The following is a 12,708-nucleotide window of genomic DNA, read 5'->3' as shown; positions in this document are numbered from 1 at the left end:
CTAACCCAGTTAACGCATGCTAACCCAGTTAACGCATGCCAACCCAGTTAACGCATGCTAACCCAGTTAACGCACGCCAACCCAGTTAATGCATGCTAACCCAGTTAACGCATGCTAACCCAGTTAACGCATGCCAACCCAGTTAACACATGCTAACCCAGTTGTTGGCAGGAGTGACAAAATGTTTTGGTACAATTTACAAAGCTAGAAAACTCACGATTGCTGGAAATGTCATTTTTCTGCTGAATTCAGGTCATTTTTATCATCCAAACGTTTTTGGGACACGCTAACGTGTGCGTTCTCTCTCCTTGTCCTGCACCACCGACGGCACCAAAATGTGCTTCATCCTGCTGAGAATGAATGATGCTGATTTGACGTGTCGTGTGCACCAATGTGCACCGTGGTCTGTTTCAGTGAGTAACGTGATGTAACATCATTTGTTTATGTGTATTCCGTGACCCCCCCCCAGAAAAATGACTGATGCTGATGCTCTGGCTTCCACCCTTCTATCAGGTGGAATCACATCAGCTGGGAACCGGCTGTCTGAGCCTCCTGTCCCAACAGACGAGGTCAGAGGTCACCTGCTGACCCTGCAGGACGTCAGAGCTTCATCAGGGATGTGGAGGTGCTCATTTATGCTCCGACCTCCTAACGACTGACAGGTAGGTTAATAATCAGTCAGTTACACTCTGTGACGCAGCTGAAATGTCTGTCAGTATCTTCCAACGCACCAGTTCACCCTCCGTTGACCTTAATGGAAAAACAAAACGTGAAAGGTCACATAATTCCCCATTTCTGTCAATAGATATAAAATTCCTATAAAAGAACAGATATAACAGTAACATAAATTATACTAATATATATACAATAAAAAAAAGACTGCTACTAATGATACTGTCATCATTTTCTGTGAAACATTGATCCGAGTGTTGTGATACCCCCCTGGTTTCACCACTCTGTGCACGTACTCACGTGCACGCTGCAGGTGTCCAGAGTTTTGGGTTCATCGGACCAGAACAGCTCCAACAGTTCAGGTTTGCTGTGGCTGCTGAGCAGTTTGGAGCTGGTGAAACATGGAAAAGAATGTGGGAAAAGTTACGATTGCAGCACGATTTGTGTGACATTTTCCTGTCTGTGTGTGCGCGTGCGTGTGTGCGTGTGTGTGTGTGTGCGTGGGTGTGTGACTTTCCTGACATGCTGATGCAGGAATGATGCCTTGTGAAGCAACATAACAGCAGATCAGACAGCTGATTGCAGGAAACTTCACCCTCAAAAGGAAGAAAAATCTGAATTAGAAAAGGTCTTAAAAGTAAAAGTCTTATATGTGAACTCACTATTTTCTAATCCTGCTAAATTAATCGTCAGCAGATGTTTGGAAGCAGGAACATTTTATGGCCGATAGTCTGAGGGACTAACAAACAGTCAACACACACCTAAAATCATCATAAATTAACCAATAATTAGAATCTGATTTCAGTTCTAAAACCTGCTGCGGAACAGGAAGTGGGAGGCATCAGCACAGCATCCCAATCCCAGAATTCCCTCTCCATCCACAGTCCATAAAGCTGCTCAGTCATGACTCAGCACCATTAAATGTTCAGCTAGGCTACAATGTGTGTGTGCGTGTGTGTGTGTGTGTGTGTGTGCGTGTGTGTGTGTGTGCACCTGTCCATCCGTCCTCTCACAACACATTGTGAACTGGTGATGTGTCACCAGAGGCGGATCATTCAGAGGAACGGCCGGCTCACTGCAGTCTGAGCGAGCACGTTTCCATCCACTCAACTTTAACGGGGCCTCAGGGCGCCTGACGGGGCCTCAGGGCGCCTGACGGGGCCGCCGCCGCCCTCCTGGTCATACGGGCTTTATCCTGTAGGGGAACCTCGACACCCACCTAAATGGGCCCCTGCAGCAAACCTCATCTTTGTCTTCTCATCACATCCATCCAGGTGTGACCATAAAGAATGACGACTGATGTGGAGCTCGTTGTTGGTCAAAGATCTCAAAAGGGAGATTTATTGTCTTCATTTCCTCCCTAATCGCTCCTGCAGGTCATTTCCTCCTGTCTCGCACAACAAATGTGCCCACGTTTAATCCCCCCTGAACCGAGTTCATCCTGTTATAAGACGACTCTTTTTAATTTAATTCCTCCAAATTTCATCATGTTTCAGGCAAAAGGTCAATCTGTGACCTCCTGGATGACCTCCTGGATACGTGTGCATGTGTGCGTGCTTGTGTACTCGCCTCTGAGAACGAGGCCCAGAAGCAAAGATATGATAAAACCACATACGAAGCGATTCTCCCAACAGCCGAAACGTGAAGCGAGGCGGCTCGATGGCTGAATTTGGCTGCACGTGGGCGAAAAGATTCACGGGAGAACTGAGCGCTCGACCCGTTTGATGAAGAGCTCATTTCATCTCCAAACTCTCTAAGACTGCTCATGTTATTGAAGACACGCACACACACGCACGCACACACACACAGTCTCAGTGCATCCATGCCCAAAGGTGGCGCGAGGCTGGATTATGCCGTCACAGCGGTTATTGGGTGACGTGACCTGCTTGGCCGAGCGGGGGCGCAGACTTCCTCTTTCAGTTGGATTTCTACGCCAAGAACCCAGCAGCGGGTAAGTTTGGGCCAAACACTGGCAGGTGGACAGAGCAGAGATCACCGAGGATCCGAGTTCATCCTGCAGAAGCGACTAAATGAGCTGCAATTCACTTCCACTGAGGAGAAGCAAATCATCACTCGTGCACACTGCGTGCGTGACATGGAATTTACAGTCTGCGTAGGCATTTTACGAGATTCGCCTTAAGAAGAACACCCCCTCCATCGCCACGCTGCGCGTGTTTCTCAAGTGATCGTCGGTGAAAGTGGCCCCGGAGCCCCAGCAGCCCGACCGTGACCCCCTCCCGCTCTTACGCGTGCGTTCAGGCTGGCCGGCTGCTGCACGGGCACCATGGAGCAAAAATCCCCGAAGCATCAGAGCGGCGCCAAGGGACAAGAGTCCCTGTCCTACCAGCGGAGGGTGTGGAAGAATTTCCAGGAGAAAACCAAGCCCCTGCTGAGTCCTAAACTGGTAGTGGAGCGCCGAGGAACCACCGGGGGCGCCGAGGGCAGCAAGAAGGAGTCGGGGTTGTGGATGTTTAAGCGGAAAAAGAAACATCTGGACCGCGTGATCTCGTCGTCTCAGCCGAATCTCTGCTGTTCCCCCCCGGCGCCCTTTGAAGGAGACAAGCCTCATGAGAGCGACGCGGCTCCGGGCAGCAGCGCCGGCGGGGAGCCGCTGCTGCATCCGCTCGGTGCAGCCTGCGGAGCCGCGGGGAGCAAACCGGAGCTGGCGGCGCACGGGAGCCCCAAACTCCCGGTATCTCAGCTCATCCTGCACCAGCAGAAGAGCTCGTCCCTCGGCTCCGCGTGCTTCGAGAAACTAGTGATGGATTCGGCCGCTGGAGAGGAGGAGCAGCTGCGTAAAAACGCGAGCGATTCGGTGAGTAAAGTGCATGTGGCGACACGAGTATCATTTACTGGGGGGGGGGGGGGGGGCAACGTAAGACGGGGTTGTAGGACGCCCTGGAAATGTGGAGGAGACAAGTTCAGGCGCCGCGTCGTGCTCGCTGCTCGCGTCAGCAGTTCGCAGCCGTTTTTATCACCTCCGTCCTTCGGTCTGTGGCTCTGCGCGCGTCAGATAACCGCAAGAGGCCGACGCGATCGTGCACATGACAGCACATCTCAGTTTGGATGTCGCCGTATCCCGATCCCCTCGTTACTACCAACCGGTTTGGATCGGTCGGGTGTTACGAGCGCGTCCTGCAGGAGCGTCCCGGAGCCTCTGCACGTCACTGCGGACTGAGGCGGCAACGTGAGCATCACGCATGTCACGCGTGTCACCAGCAGTGTGAGCCAAAGCTGTTGGGGTGTCGCTGCTGAAACTGCTTAGTCAGGGTGAAACTGGGCAGAACTTCTGTTCACCAATCATCCGTTTGGCAGAAATCACTTAGCTTTTAAAGGGGCCTGAATGTTCCTTATCCGTTACCGCTTCAGCAAACGTCACTGGCACAGTGGATTCAAATGATCAAGTTGATCCGCTGGTGGTGTTACTATGCTAATCCATATCTTTGACTTCATTTTGGTGGATTTTCCACATCCCAGGCAGCGGAGGAGGGCTGTTACAATCAAAATTCCCTCGAGGTGCTTTCAGGATCCCAGGGCCTGACCCCCAACCCGGAACAGCCACAAGAAAAAACTCCCCGTTAACAGGAAGAAACCCGGAGCAGGACCCTTAATGGGACCCTCCAGCTGATGGCTAGCTGGGCAGAGATGGAGGAGAAGGGGAGGTGGGCAGACAGAGAAGAGATTGAACATACATCTATAAGATAAGAGGTGGGCGGGTCAGTGGGGTCAGAGGTCAGCAGGTCAGGGCACAGTGCTGTGAGCTTGGTGCTACCTGCAGATGGAGCAAGTTTTAGAGTGAGGAGATGAGAACAAGAAGAAAAGAGACGGTTGGTCATGTCAGATCACATAAGAAAGATTTATTTATTGATCATCTGGGAGAAAATCAGTTTTTATATGAAGAGAACAAAACCAAAAATAGGGCCTGAACATTGTGGCGCATGAGACGGTAAAACTGAGGCAGATCTTCTGCATCTGCATGGAAATGTGATCAAGTGCTGAAAGTCTTTACAGCGTTCTGTAGCTCACCTGTATTCTCCGCCAGCGATGGGGAGGACGTGGCGTCCACACCCGAGAGACGGCACAGCTCCTGATGGCAGTTTATATTAGCATCCGTGACAGCCGGGGGGGCCAGGGGGGGCCAGGGGGGGGCCAGGGGGGGCACAGCAGCCCCACGTGGTGACACAGTGAATCTGTGGAGCGGTGAATTAGTGATTAATGAGGTGGTCGATGCCTGAAAACTTCCTCCCACACTTCTGAGCGTTTTATCCACGTAAATGTCTTCAAAGATGCTGCGAGAGAGGATTTGATGACGTGTTCCACTTCGTATTAGCTGCGTTCTAACAGTCCTGCACTTACTCCATCACTGGCATTTCTAGTCACCTTTGACACGTTACAGTAAATATCTGTAGTGCTGAATAACCACACTGTTAGCTACAGGGTGTGTGTGTGTGTGTGTGTGTGTGTGTGTGTGTGTGTGTGATTTTGGGCTTATTGACGCCATGACGTCACGCAGACATCGCTGCAGATTTGTCGGACCAGTGCCCGTCCCAAAGATGCTCTGTTGCATTGAGTTGGTGACTGAAACCAGTTTGAGGTGGTTTGAGCGATGTGTCATGGTGACACGCTGCAGATTTTCTCCTTTTGGACTATTTTCTGTATGTTTGCGTTAGTTTTAACAACTCCAGTGAGAACGCTAACATGCAAACGCACTCATTAATCAGCGATTCTGTCCAAATATTCCTCATATCTCCTCTTGTTATGGACTTTGAAGCGAATGTGCTGGATGCATCAGAGAACACAAGATCTATTCATGTGAAGATCTTTGGAACTGTGCAGCTGGGACGTGTGGACAGAGCTGCATGTGTTCGTGCTCTTCCTCTGGTTCCTAAAGCAGATGTGCTTGAAATGGAGCAAGCTCACATCTCAGCTGTGACGCCATTATAGATGCAGATGAAAGCAAAGGCACACCCAGGTGGAGGCAGGTGGACGAGAACATTATGGCTGCGGCCTTTCATTCCAGGAAAACGACCAAAGGCTGCGGGACGCGTTTTCCTGCTCCTCATGCTAATCGTGGAAGGATCATTTGCAACTCAATGTGGCCCCACTTCCCTGGTGGTCAGAGCATATTGAATATTTGCAAATGAGTTTCCCTGTACACAAAGCTGATCCAATTGTCTCGGATTTGTAAGTGTTCCCGCAGCATTTTGGCATCGGTACCAGCATGACTGTGCATCGGAAGGTCCAGATGTTCCTCATTAAATGAGTGGTTTTCGTTCCAGTTGATGCTGGGATGCTGGTTGCCCATTCGGATCTTTTCAGGATGCTTGCGTAATAATTGACGTTGCTAAATTGAAACAATATTTTAAAAATCATAGATTTTATGTGAGTGAATGGTGTGTGTGTGTGTGTGTGTGTGTGTGTGTGTGTGTGTGTGTGTGTGTGTGTGTGTGTGTGTGTGTGTGTGTGTGTGTGTGTGTGCCCGGCTGTTCACCCGGAGAATTGCTGCGTTTTCCCGTTCTTGCCTGCTGGGATAAACTCCGTGTTTTTCATTACGTAGCCTCTTGTGCTCTGGCCCAGTTTTCCAAGATTGGAAGCACCGGACTTCTGCTTTGATGGTTGTTGCTGTATTCTGTCGTTTCTATTCCGGCCCTAAAAGCCTGTAAATTTAGTGGAACGTGCACGCGGGGCCGTGTCAGGGTCAGATCGTTGTTCTCCATAAATGATTGTTACACCACTGACAATAAAAACACCGTATTTATATTTGTTGTGCGACTATTTTGTAATTCTAAGTACAGTTAGATGTTTGTTATTACAAAACTAAAATATTCACATTCATTTTCAAACTACATGTATAAGTAGCAATAGCATGTTGTTTATTTAGCATATTAGCATGTTGTTTATTTTAGAATGGGATTATGTTCACGTGGCTTCAAGATTTAAGTTTTGGGAAATGACAGTTATAGTAATAATAATGGCTAATGATCATCGAGTTGCTTTAGTAACTCAGTAACTTAGTATATTGTCAAGATTCAGTTCTTTTGTTAGTCTTTAGGGATGGTTGAGCATGTAAATGATGCTCTTATATGTCAGTAGGAGAGAAGCTTCTCTGCATTTCTGCACCATTTCTGCACCAACAGGCTGAACTCAGCATGTTGTGATTGACTGCTGTTGTCGCTGAGGCTGGAAGAGTCTCAGCGCCACCTGCTGGCGCAGGAGTGAAGCAGAAAACTGGCACAATAAACCAATGAAGTTGATAGCCGGATGCTCCCCTGTTTGTGGTGTCGTTTGCTGAGGCCGCGCACTGTTTGGCTGGTGAAAATGATGTTTCTGTTGCAGCCTCAGTGAATCTGTCCTGCAGAAATTCAGTTTTTGAGAGTTCTTAGGTCGGTTTGTTTTCCGGATGTGTGGGTGTTCTGCATCTTTATGCCCGTTCATCTGCTCCCCTTTAACGTCTCAGCTCTTCAGTAGTTTTCTACAGTCTTTTTATGCATCTCCTCTATTGTTGTATATCTGGGTCCTGATGTGTTTAATGTCCTCCTGTTGCTCTTCATTGTTTCTTTCTTCACTGGCTGGTGCTGCTCTGTGGTCTGGTGATGGGATCCTTCAGAAACCACTGCTCCTCTTCTGGCTGTGTCACTTTAATGGTTCTTTCAGCTGACAAACACTTCCTGCATGTGGGGACTTTCTGACTTCAGCTCTGCACCGTGCGACTTCATTAATCACTTCCTTTTGCTCTGCTCCATGTCAAGCGTTTCTCCCCCCCCCCCCCCCCCCCCCCCCCTCACCCAGTAAAGCTGTCTGAAGAGGAACTCTGGGAAGTTTATGTAAAGTATCAATATTTAAATAAGGACCCACAACATAAGCTCCAACTAGATCCTTGATCAGGCAAAAAGACATAAATCTGTTAGGGTGAACGTAATATTGAGAAGTGTGAATCAGACAGGAAGTTTCTACACGTCAGGGCGAGTCCCCCCCCCATCCCCCCATCCCCCGCATCCCCCGCCCCGGTGCAATGAACCAGTCCCTCCCTGAAGACAGAGACGCTTCTGTGGGACCGTCTCACAGTCTCATCCTTAGCTCTCCCCGGATGAGGATGAACTTGAGCTGGACTTAATTAATTTTTAGATGGTCTCCCTCGTGGTGGCTGCAGGAAGCTGCTCCATGAACACCTCCATTCCTTTTTTTTGTCTCTTTTTCTGTTCTTTGCCTGTTTCTGTTGGGATCCGCTTCAGTTGTGTTGTTTACACTGAAACCTGGAGATCCGCCTGCACATTTACTGCCGCTGAGCGGAAAGTGAAACTGCTTGTGCTGATTCCTGTCCCAGCGCTTTCCCCCGTGGTGGCGGATCAGTGCACATTTGACCTCGTCTGAGTTTGAGGGCATCAAATCTGAAATAGGGATCCGTGATCTGCGTTGGATTGTGGATTATGGACCTCTTACTCACGTTTATTATTAAGGCAATTGCATGTTTCCAGTAGAGGCCTGACAGACGCTGCCACCAACAGGTGGCTGCTATTTCTGAGCCACGATTATGATTACGAGTCTATAAAAAGGCTTCGCAGCATGCCTCCACATAAATAAGCACCTGCTTTCATTAGCTGTGGGTTTGCTTCTCTAGTTTCTTTTTAATTGTTACACCTGTTTCCACATGTCAAGGTCGCACACGTAACGCGCACGTTGGCCTGGCGTGAATTCCTCTCAAACAAAGATTCCCCTCCTGGTTGATGTGCACGTCTGCTGTTGACACTCCAGCTGACGTGCTCCTGGGACACGCGTCTGCCCACCTGTCCTCTGCCTGAGAGCCACAGGTATGTTAGCATAGAAGCTTTTTAAAATTGGTTTCAAATAAAACTGAAATGGGCCCGTTGGTTAACTGTGTGATTCTGATGATCATATTAAAAACTGTACAAATACACTGTAAAACACTGATCAGAGTAGTAGCATCACAATTTATTACAATCCAAACATGTGCCGTCACTCTCATAACGTCTCAGATGTCACCAAGACTGAGAGCATGTTGTTGTTTGAACCTCTTTTTAATAACTGACCTTATGTGAGGGGGAAAAAGTGATTAAAAAAGGAGGAATTCATAAGGATGGCTTCTGTGTTGCCAGAGTTTACAGTGTTCTTTTGGGTTTCATGCAGTCACCATGTGGGCGCCGATGCAATGAAAAGTGGATGAATCATGGGGTGAAACCGAGGTTTGCTCCTCTGGTCACTCAGGTCTCCAGTGTGGGACGCCGCCACACGTTTGTGGGCGGAACCTTTGGTCTGTCCTGGCCACCATCCTTGACCCTACGACAGTAATGTAACGTTCTCTGCCTACTTTCTATTGCTTCCTCTATATCGAGTGCCAGGATTCTAAAAGGAAGAAGTAATTTACTGGCCGGTTGCATCCACAAACAACACAAACAGAGTTGTGAGCCGGCATGCCTTTATACTCAGGGGACACGACAGCCAATAATAGAAGATCCTTTTGATCTACTGGCTACCCAGATGGATTTAGCCTGCTGACCCATTGCTTGAAGGCACCACCGCACTGGCATAATGGCAGGTTCTGAGTGGACCAGACGACTGCAGGTGATCCGGTTCAGTTTTTCCAATCATTTAAGCTTCAGCCTTCATTTCCCAGACTTTGACTCGATGTCTCTTAATGTGTCGCCACCTTTGGCTTTGAGCTGGTGAATGCGAGCGGGCCCCCGCCGCCTTCAGCCGTGGCGTTGGTGGGGGTCGGTTGGCATCAGGGTGGCGCCAGCAGTTGAACTGGCAAACCAGCGAGTGACGAGAGCCAGACACATGAAGAGGATCGTGTATAGATCCGGGCGCAGCGAGGCGGTCCTGACCCGACGCACAGCACGTGTCCGCTCGGCTGAATGTCACCGGGGCCGCCGGGGTGCTTTGAACGCCACCGAAGGGTTTCAGTTATCTCTGCCGTGTTTTGATCTGCCAAAGCGGCGCCGACGGGGAGAAAGCGGCGGCGTCAGGACAGCGGGGAGGCCTGCGCGTCCACCCTCAACAGCTAGAACTGTATGCCGGCTCACACCGTAGCTTTTGTATTTGTCTGATTAATTATTGATTTCGGCTCTGCAGAAAATGCTGCGCGCCCTCTTTAGGGCGTATACGAGCCACCGCTGATACGAACGTGAGCCCCGGTGTCCCCGGCTGGCCGCCGTCTGCTCCCTGAGCAGCCCTGCCCATCTGTCTGCCTCTTGGCTGAGTCCAGCATGCTGTTCCTGGCACAGATAAAGCATCTACCTCGTTCCCTCCAATCAAAACGCTGCTCTGCCAATCAAATGATGTTATGCGGTTATATTGCTGCAGCCCCCATCACGACTGCACTGTCACTGATATCGTGATATATGTAGCTAAAATGAATGACTGTATTTATACTGAAGCTATGATATGTGGGTGTGTGCATATGCTCTGCAGTGTGTGGGGAGTTCTGGCAGATGGTGCTCCTCCCAGGGTTTGGTGGGGCAGACTTGGCAACATGGGGCATTCAGGCATCTTTCTGTGATACAGGACGCGTTACATGTCTTCCATGATGGACTCTTCCCAGTTTATTTCCTTTGTTTGCAAACCTGAAGTATTTGGGTGTTACCACGAGCATGAAATGGGATTTGCTTGATCTTAAGTTGTATCTTTTCTGAATAATGTAGATTTGGGTGATGATGAGCTACATTCACGTCTGACATTTGCTTTGAGGGAGACAGAAAGCAGGTACTTCCCTGCAGCTGTAAAGCTTACTCTGGCATAGCCTGTTACACCACTACGGAAGCAAAAAAGATCAAAAATAGCAGGATATATATTGCATTAGCTCCCCTGTGCTCTCCATGAGAGCCTTTATCTGGCTGCTCTGTTGTTCCACCCTCTGCTCTGGCTGCCAACATACTGGATCCCCCATATGATGCTTCCTGTTTCTCTCTTCTGCCTCTTTCTCCCACCACTTTAGTTATTACTCGTCTATGCTGTGGTAGAATTTCAACTTCTGTGCTTGGCTTTACACCCCCCCAGGATCTTCCAAGATAGCACATTTTATAGATGCCTCATGGCATTGTAGCAGCACAGCAATGCAACCAAAATTAAATGGCTTCCTGTTGGTTCATTGCCCGTCCGTGCCTGAGTAATTCTGCTCACAAACTGTCTGGCATCATTTATGAATTAGCAGTGAGCGGTAATTTCACTAAAACAGAGAGCATCTTTAACTGGAGTAAACTTGGTCAGAAAAAATATTTGTCTTGCAGAAAGAAGTGACAGTAATTAATGTAATGGCTGTTACAGTTTATTTAGAGTTAGGATAACTCTGTCCAGTCCTTCCATAGCCTGCGCTCACGTTGGTTATATAATCACATTATTACCTCCGTTTTCCTCATATTATTTCCTCTCTGTGTTAATTCACTTCAGTTTTTTAACTGCTTTTTACTTCCTCTTCTTTCCCTCAGGGTCTTTTAACCTGTTTTACCTAGGGTCCAAATGTCCGTCTGGGAGGATTAGCAGGGTAGAAACAGCTCACTCATTGGCTTAACAGTGGCTAAGCAGCTGGGACTGTTGGGGACTTCTAACCCCGTTTTTGTTCCAAACATTTCATTATCTGTCAGTTGACGTGATGCAAGCGAGGCAGAGAGAGAGGCAGGGAGGTGTGTGGAGGCATAAGAGCAAGTGGCGGCTCGCAGGGCTTGCGACCATAACCTTACAGCTGTTCTTGGTGTGTGTGTGTGTCGATGTGTGTTTGTGTGAGCAACGTGAGGCAGTGTGTGTGTGTGTGTGTGTGTGCGTCTCATATAAGAGGGTAAGTCAGCAGCAGCAGCAGCAGCAGCAGCAGCACCAGCAGCAGTACAGTGGGACGTGTTCGGGGTCTTTATGTTCGCGCTGCCTCTCTCAGCTGCGGGACGAAGCCTTACTGTAGGTATACACTCACCTCTACACACACACACACACACACACACACACACACACACACACACGAAAATGCTGTTTTGAGTATCCGTGTTTGCTTTTTTACTCTAGCACGTGTTCACATTTGCATGAAAAGAATTTTCCTACTGTATTTCCATACACTTGCGCTTGCATGCATGCACGCTTTCATATGAGGGTTTTTTCAAACTTGTGCGTGTGGTCGTGGACGTGGGGTGGAGGCGCCATAGGTGTGTCGTGTCCAGTTTCCAACAGAGTGGAACCCGAGCTGCCTGTGTGACATGTGATGGGACTGTTTGTCAGTCCTGTGGATGCAGAAAGAACAATGGAGGGGGTGGGAAACCCAGAGGGAAGGAGACGGCACAGGCAGGAGCATCAAAGGGATGGAGCGACGCGGGAGACAGATCGTGTATCTCCGCCTGGAAAAGGGCAGCAAACAGATGCAGATGAGACGTGGTGCATATAGCTCCCTCACCCCAACACCTGTCACGACGCTTCCATCCACCTCTGCAATAGGTGCCCTAAATTCCCATTTAAGAGGTCGATGCTGGATGGGCTCGGAAAAGGGAGCACAACCGGCGGAGAAGGGATGAAAGGGGAGGCGAGGAGGATCGAAGAAGGGAGCAGGGAAGAGAGGGAGGGAAGATTGAGCAGAAACAGAGGAACTAGTGGGGGATGCCGGAGGAGTGGTGCGCTTCTCATCGCACAGGCGCCCCGGGGCTGTTTGAGGGTGATTGTCGACCATTTTTCTATCATTTACTCGGAAGAGCCCTCACCTAATAGTGAACCACTTTTCCCCCTTAAAGAAATAATAAAGAGGGATGATGAGGCTGGTGGTGTGATCATGAAAGCTTTGGTTTATCTTGGCCACAGCAACAGATGTGCTTCATTCTGACACTTTCTCCACCTTTTAGGATGGAATCAGACCCTCAGAATAGACATTCTGAATACAAGTTACTTTGATGCAGGCTTCCGGATGATATTTTCTGGGCCCTAATAATTTATTTTACACTCTACTGTGTCTAGTGAGTCCTGTAAACTCTTACTAGCAACAGTGGTTGAAATGATTAGAATAATCCTAAATTGGTCATTTGGACCGTCTATGTCAGTGAGATGTGCTGC

The 12,708-nt window shown here is 49.0% G+C and overlaps 1 protein-coding gene across 17 annotated transcripts in view; it reads left to right on the top strand.

Annotated features, from left to right (window-relative positions):
- Window positions 1-2,187: 2,187 nt before the first annotated feature.
- Window positions 2,188-12,708, top strand: part of mctp1a (multiple C2 domains, transmembrane 1a) — a 75,700-nt gene continuing 65,179 nt past the window's right edge. For 6 of the 17 annotated variants that reach the window (XR_003886706.1, XR_003886708.1, XR_003886707.1 and 3 more), the window contains exon 1: window positions 2,193-3,487. Coding sequence is in view for 12 of the 17 variants with exons in the window: in XM_029830055.1 (XP_029685915.1) it covers window positions 2,957-3,487 (531 nt within the window). In the remaining 5 variants the exon portion in view is untranslated. Of the gene's footprint in view, window positions 3,488-11,381; window positions 11,575-12,708 lie in introns of those variants that run through there. The other 11 variants (XR_003886705.1, XR_003886704.1, XM_029830053.1 and 8 more) reach the window with 8 other exon arrangements.

Source organism: Takifugu rubripes, chromosome 21 (assembly GCF_901000725.2).
Source record: "Takifugu rubripes chromosome 21, fTakRub1.2, whole genome shotgun sequence".
In the NCBI taxonomy this organism is placed as follows: Eukaryota; Metazoa; Chordata; class Actinopteri; order Tetraodontiformes; family Tetraodontidae; genus Takifugu; species Takifugu rubripes.
The sequence above is the reverse complement of the archived record's forward strand: the minus strand, read 5'-3'. Positions and strand labels throughout refer to the sequence as shown.